At 54.7% G+C, this 20,858-nt stretch overlaps 1 protein-coding gene across 7 annotated transcripts in view; it reads left to right on the top strand.

Moving 5' to 3' along the window:
* Window positions 1-20,858, top strand: part of TNS1 (tensin 1) — a 199,301-nt gene that overhangs the window by 161,000 nt on the left and 17,443 nt on the right. For 6 of the 7 annotated variants that reach the window (XM_037524017.2, XM_054700072.1, XM_054700075.1 and 3 more), the window contains 4 exons: window positions 3,946-4,139; window positions 5,101-5,176; window positions 8,579-8,671; window positions 17,025-17,223. In XM_037524017.2, coding sequence (XP_037379914.1) covers window positions 3,946-4,139; window positions 5,101-5,176; window positions 8,579-8,671; window positions 17,025-17,223 — 562 coding nt within the window. The remainder of the gene's footprint in view (window positions 1-3,945; window positions 4,140-5,100; window positions 5,177-8,578; window positions 8,672-17,024; window positions 17,224-20,858) is intronic. The other variant, XM_054700073.1, reaches the window with a different exon arrangement.

The raw sequence follows: 20,858 nt of genomic DNA, 5'->3' as shown, positions 1-20,858 counted from the left end.
TGGGGTGGACCCTTCTGTCACCGAAGCGCATGTTGCTGTGATGGAGGACTCATGTCTACCCCCAGTAGGACCTTAGGCTCTTTCCCTGGGGAGGGACTCACCTCTCGTGCCTAGCCCCTTGGGGGAGGCCTTGCTCTGGAAGAAGACTTATACTCAGGCTTGCCCACCTGGCCTTGAGCCGTTGGGGAACAGGCCTAGGGGTGATGGGAGCTGTGGACTCCCAGGGCCATATCTGGCCCTGGTCCATGAATGCCCCCACCCACCTCCCCTCGTCTCCCTCTACCCTTTCCTTGGCCCAGTGGTGTGGAGTGCAGTGTTTGGCAGGGCCTAGGGGTGTGGGCAGTTCTGGGTGCTGGGCCTGTCCCTGAGGGGAGCTGGCATGGCTTGTCCTAGGGCTGCTAGTGTGATTGCCGCGTGGCTTTCTGGTGCCCTGGCCCAGCAGGTGGCCTCCCGGATCCCCTGGCTAACGGAGCCCCAGGCATGCTGTCGGACACCCAGCCCTGCCACCTGGAGCTGAGGAATCCAGTCTTTTGGAAATCGGAAGGCTGGAAAGAAGAGCTGGGTCTGTGGGGGTGGAAGCAGCTAGTCTGGCGGGTATAGGGGTGGCATGTGGTGAAACTGGACACCAAGACAACTATCCTGGGGACCCAGGACCCATGGACAGCCATGTTGTGATGAAGTATATGTATTGATGTGTGTTGGGGCTATAGGGGTGTGTGTGTGTGTGTGTGTGTGTGTGTGTGTGTGTGTGTGTGGGGAAGGGGAGCAGGATTCATTGCTTCAGACCCAGCCCACTTTAGGGGAGCCTTGGCACCAGCTGTTCCCCCAAGCACAGCGCCATCCTGGGATATGGAGTGAGGACCCTCAGGAATGGGACTGTGCCAGTCCCTGCTCTTCAGGTCTCGTGGCCCGTGTGGGGGCCCTGGCTGAGGGGACTGCCCTCCTCTGGTGGGGAAGCTCAGGGCCACAGGGCTTCTGAATGTAGTGCGTTACTCACCTTAAAGGTCATTTTCTTGCCATAATGGCCTCCTCCCTCTCCTCATTCTACTGGGCCTGGAAGCCTGTACTCACCAGCTTTGCTGGACGACCTTCCAGAGTCCCTCGGCTGCCTTCTCCTTCATGAGCTTCTTCCTGCGGGAATAGGGGTGACTGTAGGGGCTCGGGGGCAACTCTGAACCACCCTTCCTGATGGATTAAGGCTGTGTGTGTCTGTGTGTGTGCACGCACGCTTGCCCACATTTAGGGAGCAGGACACTCAGTGTGCTCCCGAGAGAGTGTGGGGCCTGAGAAAGCCCTAGGGTTGAGGGTGGAGAAGGGGAGATGGGCGGGGGCAGGGGGGGCAAGCCTGTTTTTATTGTGGGCCCATCTCTGGGACATGAGGGAGGGGTATCTCTCTCTGACACTATCAGCTTGTGTCCAGACGTCCCAACTTGGCCCGTTAACAATGGGGCTCTCTTCTCTCCCCTCTGCTTTGCCCCGGCTCCCTCCCATAGAGAAAGACAAGAGCGAGAACATGGCTCTCCAGGCACTCCAGGGCAGATCTAGGCCTGCCAAGGGGGACAACAGTGAGACACTGTTCAAGGAATGTGACAGGCCCTGGCTGGCCATTGGTGTAGTGGGGTGCTCTGCAGGGGGCGTTGTCCCCATGGGAGTGGAATGTGGGGTTGTCCCCCTCTGCTCTGCAGCGCCTTAGCTCTTCGGGGGTCACTCTGTCCCTCCCCTGCCCTGGGCCAGAGTGTCCTCCTACATGGTGGTGGTGGTGGAGGGGGCGTGTGATGGCTGTCTGACCGCTGTGTGCTGAGGCCTGAGTTTTTGGGAAGTCCCTCCAGCAGTCCAGCCTTTTCTCTGGACACCTGGACGTGGAGGGTCTTCACTGCCCCTCTGGGAGACTCATGCCCTTGAATTGAAAACACCCACTTTTCAAAAGCAAACATCAAATCCCCAAATGGGGAAACCAGCCCCCTTGCAAAGGCACAAGAATCTGCCAGAAAGGGTGGGCGAACCAGAACTGAGACCAGCCCTAATGCATTTCTTTTAACCTTGGAGCTGAACTTAGTTCCAACCCCCAAGAGCCTTTCCTGAATGGGCCTTCTTTGTCACGATTATTATTAGAAAATCAATGGCTGTGTCTGTCTCTCCAATGTCTTTGCCAGGAACGAAACCCATGGTAGCTCTGGACTAAGCTGTCCACAGTCTGGGGGGAGGGCGCTCGATGGTGGTGGGACAGTGTGGCCCGGGGCAGGGGCACCCACAGGTGTCAAGGGGGTGCAGGCCTTTTGTCTAAGGCTGGGAACCCAGCATCGCTGTGGGGTCCAGTGTTAGCCCAATCCTTCAAGATAATATATTTTCAGAGCTGAGCCCCAGCTTCCATGGGGTGAGTGCTCATGGCAGCAGCCTCTGGTTAGGACTCTGCCACCCTCTTTTCTGTTTGGAAAATAAGGGCCCTTCAAGGTGAGGCGCTTCCTCGGTTTAAGTAAAGCAGTTTGTGAGTCCAGCTCACTGTCCCGGCCTGGCTTTATTCTCTTGGTTGAGAAGGCAGGCAGGCCGCCTGTGAATTACAATTAGCTCCTGCTAGAGACTCAGTCCACCTCCTCCTGCATTCGTCTGTGCCTTCCCGTCCTGCTGCTCTGCAGACGGGCCCCGAATTATGGGGGAGAAGAGAGCTAGCTGTGTGAGCATGAGTGTGTGTCCAGCCCTGGACTTGGCAGCTGCCAGCCCACTGTTTGTGAGCAAGAAGCCTTCCTAGCATCTGCTTCTCATGGCAGCCTGAGTGGCCGAGCCAGGAGATAGCCGGTGGTGCCCAGAGGATGCAGAGCCCACCATGGAGGGTAGACGATGATTCAGTCTGAATGAAGGTGACTTTGGAGCGGCTCTGGCACGTTCCCAGGGACCAGCAGTGCGTGTGTGTGCACGGGCGTGCATGTGTGTGCACGTGTGTCATGGGATGGGGTCCTCAGATGTGATGCTGTGCGGCTGGTGGTCCTGCCTCTCTAGGTAGGTCCCAGCCTCTCCCCTCACCCTAGCTGCCCTCGGGTGGTGGTGAAGACGGGGTGAGTCTCTCCTCCCTTCGAGCTGGTGGAGGAGCCCAGCCTCAGACTGGGACTTGACCTCTGGAGTGGGGGAAAGCGTTTTCTAGGATTCTGGAGCCGGCTCGGCGAGGCAATGCATTCTGTGCCCCAGCCCAGCTGTGGGAAAAGGGAGTGGGAAGGAAGGAGGGTGAGGTTAGCAGCATCCTCAGCCCGTGGAATGGAAAGGAGGGACGGAAAAGCAGATGGCGCCCATGACTTCAGGCTTTTTGCCTGCTGCTCTGCTGGGAGGGGCCGGGTGGGGCCCTGGGCCATGTTTGAGGCAAGAAAATGTTAAGAGAAAGTTGACAATTTTAAGAGGGACGTTGGTAAGAGGCTTCAGAGGTGCCCTGGATAGGACCTGAGGAACCCCAGAGAAGGGCAGCTATATTCTGGGGGCCCGCTGGGGTTGGGGAGTGCCGAGCAAGACTTAGTTATTTCTTTGTTTCTGCTCGGGAGCACCACTTGCAAGATGATGCATTATTTGCTTTTTCCAAAGTTCTCCCCCAAGGCCTGATGTTGCTTGTTGGTTGATGTAGTCGCCTTGGAGACTGTCTCTCCACCCTCTACCTTCCCTCGTTTGCCTGGAAGCCCTGGCCCTCTGCCTCCAGGGCTTGGAAGGAGTTGACATCTGTTTCTTGTATCAGTCCTTTGTGCTCTGGGCCCCAACTCTGTGCTGAGTAGACCCAAGGCCAGCCCCACCTAGGTGGCTCCACCCAGCAGAAGAGCCTGGGGTATGGGCAGAGAGGGACCCAGTGTGGGGTGTCTTGGGGAGACAGGCCCAGCTGCAGCTTGGCCCCTGGGCTGAGACGCACCACCCCCTCTGGGGCACTTGTGCCCAGTATGCTCATGGTCCTCTTTGCCCTGCCATTCCTCCCAGGGGTGCAGGCTCGTGAGAAGCCTGCAGAGCCCACGGCCCCTCTCCGGAAGCGGGCAGCCAGCGATGGACAGTATGAGAACCAGTCTCCAGAACCCACATCTCCCCGGAGCCCTGGGATGCGCTCCCCTGTCCAGTGCGTCTCCCCAGAGCTTGCTCTCACCATTGCTCTCAATCCTGGAGGGCGCCCCAAGGAGGTGAGTGCATCTGCGCATGGGCTGCGTCTGGGGCATGGGGGGTCTCGAGCCCGCCTGAACCCTCCAGGAAACTGATGGTCACCTGCTGACCCTGAACTGGCAGTGACCTCAGTAATTTTTCCTTGCTGCACCCTCTCCTTCCATCTCTTCTCTGGTGGGTGGAATCTGGAGCCCATTTCCTTCTCGAAATAGCTTTTATGCACCCTCTTCTTACATTAAGACAAAGTTCCTTCTTGACCGACCCCTAGAGAGTCCATTAGGGAGATAAGGTCCTGGGTCTGCCTTAGGTGGCCACAGTCTCTAAAACTGCAGACTGATCATACACACTGACAAAAGTGATTTTGAGGACTTTCGGGATAAAGAGTTTTTTTTTTTTTTTTTTTTTTTGAGATCTGATTTCAATGCACAAATGTTTGCCCAAATACAGACATTTCCATGGTTTGAGGTAATAGGTCTTAAACTTCTGTAAGCATAACTATCACCAGGCAGTTTGTTCAAAATGTTCGACTCCCACCTCCACCTCCAGAGATCCCAGAGTGTTGGCTCTGGGATGGGACCCGGGGCCCTGCATTTTGAAAATGCGCCCTGTAAGATTCTGAGGCAGGTGACCCTGTCCAACAAAATGCAGGCCAGTGAGGCATTCTGGGCAGCAGTGGTTTTTGGACAACATTTCTCTCCTGCCTCTGATAGAACCTGAGTCCTCTACCCCCAGCCCATTCTTGCTGGCCCTGAAGTATTTTCAGGGCAGGTGCTCTTAATCCTGTCCTTGCTGGACTATAGCCTTGCAAATAGCCTTTCCCTACTCTCAGCTATCAGGAGTTGTTGGGGCTGTGAACAGCCAGGTCTGTGTTATCTGAGATGGGGTGGATGGCCAGGCTGGTGAGGGCTGTATGGGTTAGTCTGCTGGGAACCCTACTTTCCAGTGAGTCTCTCCATTTTGCTGCCGGTTTTCCTCCTACAGCCCCATCTGCACAGCTACAAGGAGGCCTTCGAGGAGATGGAGGGGACCTCCCCGACCAGCCCGCCACCCACTGGGGGTAAGAACTAACCCCTAAGTCTGCCCCCCCAACCCCCCTCAAGCCCTTTCTCTCAACGGTAGCTGGATAAGCATCCCAGGTTGGGGGGAGGAGGCGCTGGCAAAGTTGATGGGGGCCAGAATCTGCTCCTTATCCTTGTGGCTCATTTCATGCCCCCTTCTCTCCCCCAGGGCATCTCCTCTTTTCCACTGCCCACATGCCCACACCTAAGGGTGCAGAATCCACCTGATGGGCTGGGGGTCCCTGGGCTCCTACTGTGTGGAGTTCTCCTGGTTGAGAATCTCCGTACCCTACATGCAGATCATCCCCAGCCAAAGTGACTCTGACTTGCTGGTGTGTCTCTGAGACAGCCCTGGACCTTCTTGTGTGTGACCCCCATTTCTGCCACCCTAGGTACCTCTTCCTTTTCAGGCAGGCTGTTTAGTTCCACCCAGGTAAAAAAGGTCCCCAAGGAGCATTTAGTCAGTAACCCTCCCTCCACCCCCTGCCTGGAAGGGGAGAGAAGACTTGAGCCCAGGAGCCCATGAGAGGGGCAGTGTCCCCCGCTGGAAGAGACTTGAAGAGGACCTAGGGGTGGCGGTAGTTGGGGGGGGCAGTGCTGCACATTGCTGGACTCTGAAGGGCTCGGGCCCGTGAGAGCCCAGGCCAGCAGAGGGAGAGGCTGGAGATGCTCTGGGATCAGTGGCTGCCCAGGCCCATGCTGTCTTCTGCTCCTGAGAGAGAAGGGGAGGGAGAGGATGAGGACAGAAGAGCTGGGGCCGGCCAAGGCACCCAGGTGGCGGGCTGTCCTGTGGACAGGAGGAATGTGGCACCTGCACCTGCCCCTGTGCCAGCGGAAGTTGGGGGCACGCGGGAGGTCCGAGTGTGAGTGGAGGTCACGCTCTCTCCAAAGCAGCGCTGTCCAGTGGAAATGTAATACGAGCCACTGCTGTGATTTAGACTTCTCTGGTAGGTTAAAAAAAATTGCAAAACAACAGGAACTTGGAGAAATTAGCTTTAGTGGTCTTTTTTCTTCAATCCAAAATACGCAAACTGTTATTTCAATAAACAAGTCAAGGCAATAGATGAACTATCTTACAGTCTTTTTAAAAAAAAATGTAAGAAGAGGCTGTTGAAACAAATTTTAGTGAGTTTTATTTGGTCTCAGAGATCTAAAATATCACCATTTTAATGTGTCATCCGTATAATAGTGAGATCGCTTGCTCTCTTGTTTCATACTAAGTCTTTGACATGCGGGATGTTTTCCACGGACACCTGCCTTGGCTCGCACTGGCCACACCACAGGTGCTCACGGCCTTGTGTGCTGGCAGCTGCCATATTGGGCAGTGCAAACCCAGGAGTCTGCTTGAGACGGCACATGAGCCTTAGAGACTCACGGACTCGTGTCCTCGGTCGAAACCCTCCACCTTCACACCTGTTCCCTTTGCTGTTGGTCCAAACAGCCAGAATCTTGGCCAGTGTCCTGTTTGGAATGAGTCATCTGGACTGAGCTGCAGTGGGGTTTGGCCTCGCGTGCCTGTCCTCATTCTTCCCTCCATGCCCTTGGCCGGCCCTGGTGCCCAGGGAGAGTAAGTCAGAGGTCTCATCAACTCACGGCACGGGGTTGGGAGAGGACAGAGGCAGAGAAATGCAAGGAATTCTTCTCAGGAAGCAAGAGCCTTGTCTGGCTTCAGGGCCACCCACTCTTCAGCTGAAGGGCCAGATGCCTGGGGAACGGGGAGGTGGTGGTGTGTGGGGGGCATGTGTGGTCAGGGAGCTGGGGGTGAGTGAGTGAGGGACCAGGAGGAGCCTCCCAGTGCTCCTGTCCCCTTCTCTCTGTGGCCCCCCGTGCTCTGCTGCCCCTGCCAGGCAGACCAACGCTGTGGCTGAGGTGCTGTGTGGATTCTATCCCCAGTGGGCTCAGGCTCATCCTTCTTCAGCTACGTTCAGATATATCTGTGTGACAAATAAGTAAATAAGTGCTTGATATGTGTCTGTTGCACGATGTGGTGTGTGTGTGTGTGTTGGCGTGTGTGTGTGTGTGTGCAGAGAGGGGGACGGACAGGCAAGCCGAGGCGGCCACCAGTATCTGGATGTGTGTGTTTATACACTCCGTCCCCTCTGCTGTATCTGTCTGTTGGGCATCTCAGGATGGAGTCGGGGTTGGAGTGCAAGGGTGGGCCACCCGTCTGGCACCTGTGAGGGCTCTGGTCTCACTACACCTGGGTGCACACCTGCATGTGTCCAGCAAGTATATGTGCTGCTCGCTTTGAGAGGTTGTATATTTTTGTCACTTTCCTGTAGTTCTCACTGTCTTTTGGAAAAAGGAGGGCTGACCAGGCAGGGTCCAGAGCTGCTGTGTGGGTCCTGGGCATCTGAGGCCACTCAGTGTGTTGTGACCACAGACGTGAAGCAGGCAGCCTTGGCACTGACTGATCCCTGTGGTCACGTGTCCTCAGGGGCTGTGCCTCTGCAGTCTCCTGAGAGCTGTCACAGGAGACAGCTCATTTCTCTACTTTTGGGAGGTGTGTTAGGAGATGTGGCAGCTGCCACTGAGAAATCTCGTGACTGGGCAGAACTACCAGCTTGCAGATATGCTGGGCATCTGGTCACGTCCTTGGCTGCTGGGAAAAAGCCTGACAGTCCTTTCTGACCTTGTGTGTTACATGACACTCCCAGGTGTGTCACTCCCAGACATGACACTACCAGGCGGGTGGCTCAGAGGTCTGGGAGTTGGTGCTCTTGGCCATAGATTGTGGTGACTGGGCTTTTCCCAATCTGGAGCACTGAGGTTGAGGGGATACTGAGAACCCCACACTGGGAAATTCTCTTTTTCTGGGACTTGCAAGGGACATACTTGACTGGGGACTGATGACCTTTGGCGTGGGCCACTGTGGGGTCTCAGATTGGCCCATGGGTCCCGTCATGATCTTCCCCTCCCACTGTCTTTCATAGCATGTGCTGTCCTGACACCCCGTATTCCTTTGTTCTTCCTAAGACCATCTTGGTGCATGGTTTGAAAATGAGAATGTGTGGGTAGGAGGGAGCGGGGGGCTAAAAAGGAGGAAGAAAGAGGGCCCAGTCTAGAGAAAGTCAGAGGTAGCTAAAGACAACTGCATGCAATATGAAGTGAAGAAACTTAGGGCCTAGGGATGGAAGCTCCTTTCCCCAGGCAGACGGCCAGGGCCAGGACAAGGCACTGTTGCCGACTCCCTTTAGCATTTAAATGCTGTACTGTGGAGGAGCACACAAAGAGGAAGGCCTTGGAGCCAACACTGCACCCCTCTGGGGCAGGGCTGGCTCCCCTCCACCAACTTCCTGCCCACCTCTCACTTATGGGGTGCCCTCCTTTTTGCCCCTCCTTCCCTGCAGCTTCCCCACCCTAGGCTCACTCCCAGTATTTCCCTTTTCTTTCTGGCACAGTGCGCTCCCCTCCAGGTCTGGCCAAGACGCCCCTGTCTGCTCTGGGCCTGAAACCCCACAACCCTGCGGACATCCTATTGCACCCCACGGGCGGTAAGAGACCATGGTTGGCAAGGAGGTGGTGGGGAGGCCAGAGGGAAAAGAGGGGGCCTGTGGTCCTGGGCAAGGCCTTAGGATTGGATCAAAAAAAGGTGGCGTGTTCTGGGGACTCCCGAGAAATGAGGTGGGCAGCTTGGCTATGTGCCCACACTGAGGCCAGGCCTGAGTGGGAGCTCTCTGCAGAGCTTGAGGGGCTCAGATCCCTTTGCAGCCTTCCCATGGACTTCTGAGGTCCAGGCCACTCCCAGTGTCCTCTGACTTGGGGATTTGGCATTCTAGCCTGTGTCTTTGGAGGTGGTCAGCTCGGTTAGAAACCTGGCGGCCAAATCCTCTGTGTTCAAGCACTTGTGTCCATGTGCGCACACATGTGGAAACACACACTCACGAACACATGCAGATACACTGCGTGTACCCACCCCGCATATAGACACATATGCACACACTCACATGCAGACACATACGTGCACACACAGCACATGCAGAGACATGCCCCTTCCCACACTTCTTGTCCTACTTCCCACCTCCTCCTTGTGTGGAAGGAGAGAGTAGGAGCCCTGGGCCCTTAGTGGCCATTTCAAGTAGACAGAGCCTAGACACTCCCTAGAGGGTTTCAGGCCTGGGATTAGGCTACTGGCCAACGTTGCTTCTCTTTCTTAGTTACCAGAAGACTGATCCTGCCAGGTAGGAGGGCACATGCATGGTGTGTGACCCACAGACACGGCCGGGCACAGCCTCCCACTCAGGATGTGTCTGCATGGCCAGGGCCACTGAGTCACCGGGGAGAAGAGGGGTTGCACCTGCCTCTTGCCAGGCCAGCACACTTCTGCTTGAGATGTGACTGAGCAAGGCCTGGCGCAGGGGCTGTGAGGGCCCACTGGGAGCCCTGCGTGTGGGCACTGCTGCTCTTGAGAATGAGGTCTCGAACTCTGCTCCCTGGCGTCTTTCTGCCTCACTCGGCCTTTCCTGGAGCCCCAGGGCCCTGTCTGGGATGGACCACTCCCTCCAGGGCTCCTCTGGAAAATCATCTCTGGCTGGGCCACACCCAGCTTTCTCAGCTCCTTCTTCTCAGCAAATTTCTTCCTGTTGATTATTTCTGTTAATCAGTCTTTCTCTCTCCTTTTTGCTCTTCCTTACCTGCCTCTCTTTCCTGCCTCTCCTTTCTCCCCACCTCTCTTCTCGTCTGTCCTCAGAGGAGGATGAGGGGAAGGTGGTAATGGAGTGCTTGGAAGGTAAGTGTGGCTTTGCCATGTGGCTCCTTCTGCTGTCTGGGGCTGGGGGGCTTTTCACATGGAGCTTGGGTTGGCTGGCTCGGGGGCAGCTCTCACTGGGTCTCAGGTGATCAGGGATGTAGCTTCTGGGTTCCTCCCTGGCACTGCCTGAGTCCTGACCCAAGGCCCTCAGCTGCTGGAGGCGGGTCAGGTACTTCGTGTCTAGATGCCACCAGTAACCAGGTGACACAGGTGATGCCGCCTTGTTGACAAAATGCTCCTCCTGCCCTTTCCTCCCTTCAGCAGCCCTTCCTCCAGCCTGCCTGGGGGTACAGTGAGCCCCTTTAGAGGACTAGGGGGCTCACATGCAGGGAGGGGGCTCGTCGGTCCATTTCCTGGGGCGGCTCCAAGGGTTCGCTCAGGGCAGCCTCGGCGCTACTGCTATCTTGGGTGGAATATGTCTTTGTCGTGGAGCTGCCTCGTTCATCCCTGGCCTTTGTCTACTACCTGCCGGTAGTACCTGCCTGGATGTGAGGGCCAGACGTGTCTTCAACATCACAAATGTCTCTGGGGGAGAATCGCCTGGGGTCAGAACTACTCTCTGAGACACGCGTTGCCCTCTTGCACATCACACACAGTGCAAGTCTATCTTCCAGGGATCTCACGTGCCTTTGGAGATTTCAGAAAAGCTCAGATCCAGCCCCACACAAATGCATCACGACACCATGCACATAATCAAGGAGTGAATGTGTGTGTGTCCCAGCTGACCTCCTGATTTAGATGCGCTCCACACATTAAATGAGAAGCATTAATGGAGAAGCAGAGAGGGATGAGCTCTGGTTGAAGGCCTTCGACTCATTAGGAGGAGAGTTCAAGTGGTGGCTCAGAGTGACAGTGAAAGGACAAGGGTGTCTGTGTGTGGTTCTGGGCATCGGGTGTGGGTCTGGGCCAGTTGAGCACCAAGGCCGCTTCCAGCTCTGAGCTGCTAGCTGTCCTGCCTTTCCTACCTGGGCCTTTGTTCCTTACAGACTGTCTGATTTTCTTAGTCCTCCTTCCTACTTTCCTTTGCGTTCACAGGCCTGACCTGTGCTCTCTGAAGCCGCCATTGCTCAGGTTGAAGCTAGCGCTTCCTGTGAGGCTTGGCCCACTTCTGGCCAGTAGGGTCTGGGCGATAGCTGCAGGCTGCCTGGGGGTTACAGAGGGAGGCAGCCCCAACAACAAACCCCAGAACTGGATGAACTGCAGCCCGTGTCTGGCTGCTGCAGCTCCGCAGCCTCATCTCCAGGCTGCAGGCTGACGGCCAGTTCCCGGCAGGGCAGGAGCTCATGCTCATGGCTTCAGGTGCGGCCCGTGCACTTGGCTCTCAGCCCTCCTGGTAGTGGCCGACTTCAGCAGCCTAGTGGAATCTCAGATATTCCAGTGGGTGAGCTGAGGCGTAGATTATCCCACAGGCTCTTGCTATAGCATTTTCCACTTTTGGGGAGCATTTTTGGACAGAACTAAAGTGAGATCTGCCTATTGCACCTCACGGATGGCCCTCCTGCCAGACTCTGAGTCCTCCCACCCTCCTTCTGTCCCAAGTCCCCAGAGTTTGGAGGGGAAGGTTCTTCAAAATCAGCTCATCTACTCCCATCATTTTCACATATGTGGGGCTGGGGGCCATGTTGTGGAGTAGGGGTGGGTGTGTCTGCCCTAGGTCACAGGAGGCAGCAGGCCAAGACTAGACTTGCTGGTCTTCTGTCTCCTGGTCACGTGGTCATCTCAGAGCCCTCCTCCTGCCTCCAGGCACGGTGCCCTGGGATTCCAGCGTGGGGTTTGGAATTGCTCCCTTGGTCTGAGGAGCCGGGCAGGCGAGGGTCAGGGAGCAAGGCTGTGGGTAGCCAGGGCCACTTTCCCTGACTCTTGTACCACCTCCTTCCCAGGCTGGACTAAAGCACATTCTTTTCGGACCCTCTGAAATCCTGCTTGATTTCCCTGCTGATACCTTGATGGGAAATTCAGGAAAAAATGCCTGGGTAGAAAAATGACCCGAGGCAGAATTGTTCAGCTAGGGGAAAAGGAATCTTTCAGAGATGTCTGCTTGTTCAAGGCACTGCTTGGGATTCAGCCATTCCTTCATTGATACATTTGTTCAATAAATACTTTTGTGCCAGGCACTGTGCCAGGCTCTGCGGGTAGAATGACAAGTAATGTAAAAGACGGTTCCTAATCTCATGGAGCATATGAATGAACAAGAGCCAGAGTTAAATGATCACTCCAAGCTGCAGGTGGAAATAAGTATTCTGAAGAGAAGGGATACACAGCTTCATGAGGTCTTATGGCAAAGAACCTGACCTTGACTGAAAAGTGAGATGTGAGGGTGAATGACATTAACTTGGTGGATGGGGTTGGCAGCACAGTGTTCCATGTGGAGGAAAGGGGCATGTGCAAAGGCCCTGGGGTGGCAGGGAACAGCATGTTGTTTCAAGGATTGCACAGTCAGCGAAGCTGAGAGCAAGGAGATCTGGAGACTAGAGCAGGAGGGTGTGAGGTAGAGTGAGGTTAAACAGGCAGGGGCGGGGCCATGTGGGGTCATTGCTGTAGCTTCTTGTTTAATGATCACAGAAGACCTGGGAGGGCGGTTGTAGGAACCTCGTTTACCAGTGATGTTTAAGGAGGGTAAACGACTTTTGGTCAGTGGGACATGGCTGAGCCTGTGCTGGTTAGCATGTAGAGGTTTTTCCTTTTCCATATAAGCAGTCACTTTACGGAGTGTGGGGCCTGGATACTCTTCTCCATGAAGGAAGGAGAACATGAAAACGGACAGCAGTAAGACGTGAGGTTAACATCAGGATGTCTTCCCGTGGTGAAACAGAGAAAGAAATTATTAGGGCTTCTTACTGGAGCAACGGGAACAGGGAATACTGAGGCTGGGTTGTGTTTGTCCAGGTGACTAGGGAAGGACAAATTATACATAAATTAAGACAGTGAATTAGAAGTAGCCCATCTAGGGGTCTGCTTGCTCTGAGGTGCTTGGTGTTGGGTATGCTGTGGCCTCTGGGATTTTAGGACAGTGCTGTACAATGCAAATATATGAAGCATGTACTGTGAGGCAGGCCCTGTGCTGGGCACTGAGTGTGTAAAGATGTATGGGACAGCTGGATGAGGAGATGCCAGTGGAGATTTCAGAATAAGGTAGAAGTGCTGAGCAAGGATGTGAGCAGGAAGTCATGGGAGGACTTTGTGATCCAATCAAAAGTTTGATATTTTAGCTTTTTTTGGGGGGGTTACTTAAATTTTATTTATCTTTTTGTTAGCTTATCTGTCTGCTTGTTGATTTATTTGAGATAACATTGGTTTACAATGCTGTGTAAGTTTTAAAGTACAGGTTCATACCTCAACAGTGTATGCTCATGCCGCGCATACCAGCAAAGGTACATTCTAACTTTGAGGCCTCTGGATCTGGGACCCTGGGTCGCTTTACTTCTCTCTCTCCCCCATGCCCATGTCTTCATTTCACTTGGGATCGGTGGACCCCTTCTATCCAGGCAAAAATCCTTTTTCTGGGAGGCAGGAAATGCACTTCAGGGGTGGAGAAATTGCTGGCCATGCCTGGTGCCTGGTGGGGCCACCTTCCTCTTGTGCTTCCAGCTGCTCTCAGATGCCAGCAGCCACTTGGAATGGGTTTGGGCTCCTGGAATGTTCTACATGAAGCACCCTCCCCGGCCCCACCTCTCCTGCCCTTCCCAACTCCCATTGGGTGTAGCTGCCCCAGGATTGGAGGAGAGAGGAAAACAGCAGGAGAGGGAGTGGGGGCAAGGGTGGAAGGAGCAGGAGCAGGCATGGCTGGGGCGCAGGCGGCAACGCAGGGACTGCATGTGAGCCCTGGAACTGGCGAGAAAGAATTAGAAGGAACTTGCCCATTTCTTTTGATCCTGGCTGGGCAGGTGGGTATGGAGCCCAAAAAGATTCAGTGATCCCTCCAGTAAGTCAAAGGGGAAGCCCTGAGTTCTGTGTTGTCCTGCAGTGGGGAGGAGAGAGCAAGCTGAGGAATCTTCAGGCCGGAGCAGTTAGTGGGGGGGTCAGCCTTGTTTATGACCAGCAGGCCGGGTGGGAGGCAGCACCTGTGGTCCCAGGCTTGGCGCTGTCCGACCCTGGGGCAGGATGGTGTGACCACCTTGTCTGGGTGTCAGGGCTGGTAGACAGGGTCCGTGTACGTTCTTGCTGGGTGGGGTGCAGGGTAGTATGAGTCATGGGCTCAGTGTATGGGTCAGTGTCCTGGCGTCATTCTCGGGGGTGAGGGGCATCCCAGGAGAGTGTAATGGACTAGGCCAATGTCTGGCAAAAGGTCTGAGATGCAAGAGTTGGTGAGGCACACCTGGGAGCTTCCTAGCGGGAGGGGGAACCAGAAAGAACCAGGAGAGAGCTGGAGGGGAGGGCCCTGGGCTGGGGCGATGGTCTTGAGTAGAGAGATGCAGCCACTGGCACCTTGACCTTCTCTCCTTCCTTCCTCCCTCCCGTCTCCTGCCACTTCATCCTAATAGGGCCAAAGCCTTTCAGAGCCCTAGGGCAGGGGGCTGGGTGGTGCAGGGGTCAAAGCCTCCTCCAGGAATGTAGAACAGGCTGAGAGTGCACAGGAGGCCACCGGGTGGGACAAGATGCCCATGTGGGATTTAACTTGAACTTTGGGAGCCAGCCAGGACTCTGGAAATGGGGAAAATGAATGTGCGCCTCTCCGGGCTTAGTTAGGATGCTGCCATGTCTGGATGGGGCTGGAGGGTAAAGGTCACACATTCACTAGATTTCAGGACAAGCACATCCCAGGGGCTTACCCCGTGCCAGGTGCAGGATGCTGAGGGGTGACTGGGGGAAGATGGGTTCTCCTGCCATCTCTGGTGGGGGGGGGAGGGGAGAGAAAGGGTGCTGAGCACTTGGGTCCCCAGGGAGTTTTCAGAGAGTGTGACCCAACACAATCAAGGGTGGGAGGGTGGGTGCTGGCCTTGACACCCCATTACCAATTTTGTGGGTGTAAGTCCCTTCTGATGGTCCTTCTGCCAAACTGGGTTATCCTGGGCACAGAGCTGGCCCTCCACATCTAAAGACACACTGAAATTACCAGCTCCCCAACTTCCAGCTGGCTGTAGGTGCAGTGGCAGGAGAGCAGGTTCTGGGATGGCCCACCTGGGTCCTCTCCTGGCTGCCACTTGCTGTGGTGTGCAAGAGCAAGGACTTAACATTCTCCAAATCCTGCTTTCCCCATTTAATTGGGTTATTTTTAGTGTTGTGGAGTTTTACTTCTCTGGCTGTTGGGTGGGAGTTTGGGTAGCCCCCAGCTCTGGGTATCCTGAGAGGCTGACGCTCCTCTCTAGGCTACCCAGTTCTGTGAATCAGGTGACTGTGCTGCTGGTATCCTCTGCCACCAATTGCTGTGTGTTCTGGGAAGATGGCTGCACCTCTCTGGGCTGGGGAGATGGGTTAGATCAGGGGGTCTGCACACTGTGCCCAAGTCCGGGCTGCAGCCTGCTCTCGTAAAAGCAAGTTTTATTGTAATGCAGTCAGGCTCTTTCATTTATGTATGACCCAGGGTGGCTTTTGCAAAATAACAGCACTGATAGTTATGTCAGTGACCCTCTGACCCCCAAGCCTGGGACACTTGCTGTCATATTCTTTACTGAAAAGAAGTGTGCCTGCCCTGGGTCAGAGGCTCTCAGCGGCATGTCCTTGCTCCAGCAGGGCCTCAGACAGAGGGAAAAGAGTCCCTGCTTTTGGAGACAGCATGGCTTGGGGCTGCTGTGAGGTGGGCGGGGGCCTGGGCTTATTGGGGGTTTTTAGAAGAGGCTTTCCTGGCTGCCTAAATGGTCTCCCGCTTTGGGAGTTCAGGTGGCTGGTGCTACATCCCTGGCACCTGCTACCTGGGGCATAGCCAGCCCCCTGCAGTTCAGGCAGGCCCAGGCTGTCCCTTTGCTGGCATCCTGCCCCACCCCCGCCCACCCTCACTGCATTGGTTGGAGGGAACTCTCTGGAAACCAGAAGGCAAACTGGGAGCCACTGTTGTAATTGTTTGCACCCAGCCCCCACTGAGAAGGGCCCTGTTCTGAGGGATCATCCTCTTCCTGTGTCCAGAGGCCTCTGGGCCTGGGTGCTCAGGAGGCCATGCTTTGCAATGAGGGCCCATAGCAGCCTGGAACAGCCCTGGTGACGTGAGGCTCCTTCCAAAGTAAGGTTTTTTTTGGGGCTGAGGAGCCTCAGTGACCAGCACTGGCCTGGCCAGCAAAGGCTCTGGGGGCCTGACCTCCCCAGGGCTGGTTCTTCAACTTCTCAGGCTGGTTTCAGAGGATGCCCTAATTGTGGACAGAGTGTCTCCTGGGAAGACAGGGATGGTGCCAGGCTTAGAGGTGGCAGGGATGTGGCCCATCCCTGACCGTGTCCCTGGAGAAGCCCAGATGCCCTTCTGCTTCTTCCTGACTCATGTTGGGTCACAGGGCTGGGCAGCTGCCGAGGCCGTGGGAGAAGCTGCACAGGATGGACTGGGAGGCAGGAGACCTGGTTCCCACTGTGGCTGAGCCCCTCCTCTCTCCTGGGGCTCTTCTGAGCTCCCAACCTGCAGATGTCAGCCATGGGAGGAATGCTGAGTGTGTCCGGCAAGGTGGGAGAGTGGGTCTTGGCATGGAGGGGCCCGTGTGACTCACCAGGACAGGCCTGTTGCTGGGTGTGAGGGGAGAGGGGGACGTGTGCACCCTGCTGCTGTCCTGAGACACAGGCAGACTGGGGCTGGCCCTCAGGGTCCACGAAGACCCCAGACTCCACAGCTACCCAGGAGGACCTGGTGGTGGAGTAGCAGGGTGGTCAGAGAAAAGCAGGGAAAGGAACGTTGTCTCTGGACGGGCGCCCTAGCTCTGAAGGAGGATTCTGTGATGTCCTTGTTCAGAGGCAGAGCTGGGGTTCATTTCTGGAGGCTTCTCTGAGTGAAGCCATAGCTACAGGCTGAGTAGGGGGCACTCATAGCTCCCCCAGATGCTGGCAGGCATGGGCAGGGCCCACTTGGCTGTCCTTTTGGGACTGTCTCCACAGGCTGGAGACAGTGGAGTCTGGCAGGGTGGGTGGGGGCCATCCTGCATCCCGTGGATCTGAGCTCCATCTCTGCCCCCTGCTCCTTCCAGAACCCCGGAGCTATGTTGAGTCGGTGGTGCGGACAGCAGTAGCAGGGCCCCGAACTCAGGACCCTGGAGCCAAGAGCTTTAGTGCTCCCGCTGCCCAGGCCTACAGCCATGAGACACCGCTGAGGAACGGGACCCTGGGCAGCTCCTTTGCCTCCCCCAGCCCTCTCTCCACCAGCAGCCCCATTCTCAGCGCTGACAGGTAAGTGGAGCTGGAGAGTATGGGGTGGGATGTGTGAGGATCCAGCTCAATCAGGGTGCATGCGGCCTCTGGTATCTGCCGTGGACCTGAATGGGCCGAGATCATATCCAGCACCCAACTCGTGGGACACATTGGGAGAACACCCTGGAGCCCTGCCCCCGTGGGGAGCATGAGCACAAATGAATACCCTGATTCCCCCGTCCAGAACGGGGCGGGAAGGAGTGGTGTGGGCCGGGCCAGGGGGAGGGGGTCCATAGGTGAAGCAGGCATGGTCCTCCCTCCAGTTTAAAATCCAACAGCAGCAATCACTGTGGTGCGTGGCTCCTGTCTTGCAAGCACATTGTTGAATACTTGCTATGGTGGTTTTATTAATCCCTTTGCAGCCCTCGCAGGTAAATACTATTACTCTTCTTACTTTTCAGAAGAAGAAACTGAGGTGCAGAGAGGCCAAATTTTATGTTCAATATCTTGCAACTAAACAGTAGCAGAACAGGATTCAGACCCCAGGTGTCTGGTGCAGAACTCAGGGCTCTGTCCTCCCCCCAGACTTGCACTGTGGTGCCCAAAGGTCACAGAATGGGCATCTGAGGGGCCCAGAGCAGGTGTGAGAGCTCAGCAGAAGGGGCTGTTACAGTTAGAGATTCAGGGAGAACTTCTGGGGGCTTTTAGGTATTTGTGGAGAGGTCAGAGGATAAGCAAGATGTTGAAGGGTGGGGAGGTGAGGAAGGGGGGGCATTCTGGAACAGCAGCATAATGAGGACAGAGGGCTGGGGGGTGTTGGAGATGTGGGGCAGGGACACCAGCTGCAGGTGAGGCGTGTCACCTAGGTTGAGGACAGATGTCTTTTTTTTTTCTGTCAACTTTTTTTTCTTTTATTGATTTTTAAATTTTTTACATTGTTCATTTTTGTACAGTATTTGATTTTTTCCCCTCAGGTGTAGTCCCTGTAAATAACCCACCCCACATCACCTGTGAACCATACCATAGTCCCTGTGCCTGTCCCACACCTGTTTTGATCCCTCTCTCTCCTCCTCCCCTGCTATATGCCTCAGATCTATAATTGCTTGCTAATTTTGTCCTTTTTTTCTTAACTTTTTGTTTGGTTTCTGTATATTCCTCCCGTAAGTGACATCATCTGGCATTTTTCTTTTTTCCTTCTGACTTATTTCACTGAACATTATCCCTTCCAGTTCCATCCATGTTGCTGCAAATAGCATGAGTTTATCTTTTTTTGAGTGCTGAGTAGTATTCCATTGTCTATATATATCACATCGTCATGCAGTCATCGGTTTTTGGACATTTAGGTTGTTTCCATATCTTGGCTATTATAAATAGTGCTTCCGTAAACATTGGAATGCAAATTTCCTTTTGAGTTAATGTTTTTGTTCCCTTTGGGTAGATTCTAGGAGTGGAATGGCTGGGTCATATGGTAGATCCATTCTTAATAATTTGTGTGTCCTCCACACAGCTTTCCATAGTTGTTGGAGCAGTTTGCACTCCCACCAGCAGTGTAAGAGGGTTCATTTTTCTCCATATTCTCACCAGCATTTGTTGTTGCCAGTTTTTAAAATATGTGCCATTCTTACTGGTGTGAGGTGGTATCTCATTGAGGTTTTGATTTGCATTTCTCTGATGATAAGCGATGTTGAGCACTTTTTCATGTGTCTGTTGGCCATTTGCATTTCGTCTTTGGAGAAGTGTCTTTTTAGCTCTTTTGCCCACTTTTTGACTGGGTTGTTTACTTTGTTTTTGTTGTCTAAGCGCTTGGTAGATCTTTGATAGAAGTCCCTTACCAGCTGTGTGGAGTGCAAATATTTTCTCCCCATCTGTAGGGTAGTTCTTCGTTTTGCTTATTGTCTCTTTTGCTGTACAGAAGCTTTTCGGTTAGATGTAGTCCCAGCTGTTTATCTTTTCCTTCATTTTCTTTGCTTCAGGGGATGAGTCCTCAAAGATGTTTCTGAGGTGTGCGTCATGGAGTGTCTTGCCTATGTTTTCTTCTACATGTTTTATGGTTTCAGATCTTTTACATTCAAATCTTTTATCCATTTTGAGTTGTTTTTTGTGTGCGCTGTGAGGTCGTTGTCTAGTTTCATTCTTTGCATGTCGTGGAAGGACAGATGTCTTCGTGGGTGGGCCAGTGGCGTTCTGGGTGGGACAGAGAGGAGAGCTCACAAGTGGGCAGGGGAACTCTAATGAGGGAGGACCCCATGTTTGGGGTGCAGTGAGAAGCTGTTCAGCTGGGAGGGGTGAGTTTAGGCCTTATAACAGGGAGAGTGGTCGAGATGACATATGACAGTGAGATCAGCCCTGGCAGGGTAGAGCGTGCCAGGCACAGGAGGAACGAACTCACCCCCAGAAGGGAGATCCTCCTCTCCCCACCCAACTCTCCTCCCTGTCCTGGGAATCCCATGGAGCCCGGCAACTCGCCAGTCACCCCTTCCATACCCACAGGCCAGGTCCTGTGGGGTGAGTTTGCTGCCTACCGTGTACCAGCCCAGTGCATCACACCGCATCTCAGGTCAGGGTGGGGCTCTGGGTAAGCAGAGGGCAGCTTTCTTCTGAATTCTAGGGTTCTGAAACCTCATGTACCCCCAGTCAGCCTCGTCCCCTCCCCGTCTCCTGGCAGGGCAGGCACTCTGTTTCTCTGGAGGTCTGAGTCAGAGGAGATTTTTCCCAATTGCTCAGCCCCCGTCACTGATGCTCAGGGAGCCATGACATTAGGAAGTTTTCAGTTTCTTTCTTTCTTTTTTTTTTTAAGATTTTTATTTATACAAGAACTGGGGTACAGGTCAGAGGTGTGGGAGGGTGAGAGAATTCACCAGAGCCAGAGCCGGGAGCAGAACAGGCAGATGACCAAAGACACTGCTGAGGGGAGCAGTGGGTGAAGCAGGAAAGGTCTGCTGCGCCATGAGGGTATCTCCCTGGCCGGCTGGGAATCGAACCCATGCCGCAGAGGCCGCAGACAGCTTAGCCTCCCGGGTGGCACAAACGGTTGAGTGCTGCGCTGGGAAGTTTTCAGTTTCTCATTCAAATTCCTCCTGCTGTTGTGTTGCTCTTGTCAGGACTCAGGAAGCTAGTGCTTCTCCTTTGGGATTAATTTTCTTGAACTCTATTCCAGTGTCCCCCACCCACCCTGCTCACTGACACGTCCTCCATTCCTCACAAGCCAGGGTTATTAACACCAGGAGGCGGCCTCTGGCCCCATCTGGGATTCAAGGCAGACTTTGTCCTGGCGTCTGACCTTCTCCCTGCCCTCCCAGACCTCCCTGCTGCTACTCCCTGCAGCCCTTCAGCAACCCAGAAAGCCCGGCCCAGTCTCAGCTCAGTGTGGCCGCTGTGCACACGGTGCCTGGGAGCCCTCAGGCTCTGGCTGGACCCTATACCGCCCATCACCTGGGATCCAGCTTCTCCATCCTGGGCTTGGGACTCCTAGTTTGGAGCTCCTATCATCATGTGAGGATCCCTCTTGCTCCCCAGGGAGCAAGGTACAGAGTCCTGGTACAGAGTCTGTCTGCTACCTCCCTGCAGCCGCTGCTTTCCAGGCTCCCTGTCAGTCTTTGTCTCCTGCCATATCATGGAGGGATAAAAGCCTGGGCCTGGACGGAATCGGGGTCAGCTAACCCAGGGCCTCCATT

This window comes from Talpa occidentalis, unplaced genomic scaffold (genome assembly GCF_014898055.3).
Source record: "Talpa occidentalis isolate TD23 unplaced genomic scaffold, MPIMG_talOcc4v2.1 talOcc4.3, whole genome shotgun sequence".
Lineage (NCBI taxonomy): Eukaryota > Metazoa > Chordata > Mammalia > Eulipotyphla > Talpidae > Talpa > Talpa occidentalis.
This window is presented reverse-complemented; position numbering and strand designations above follow the sequence as displayed.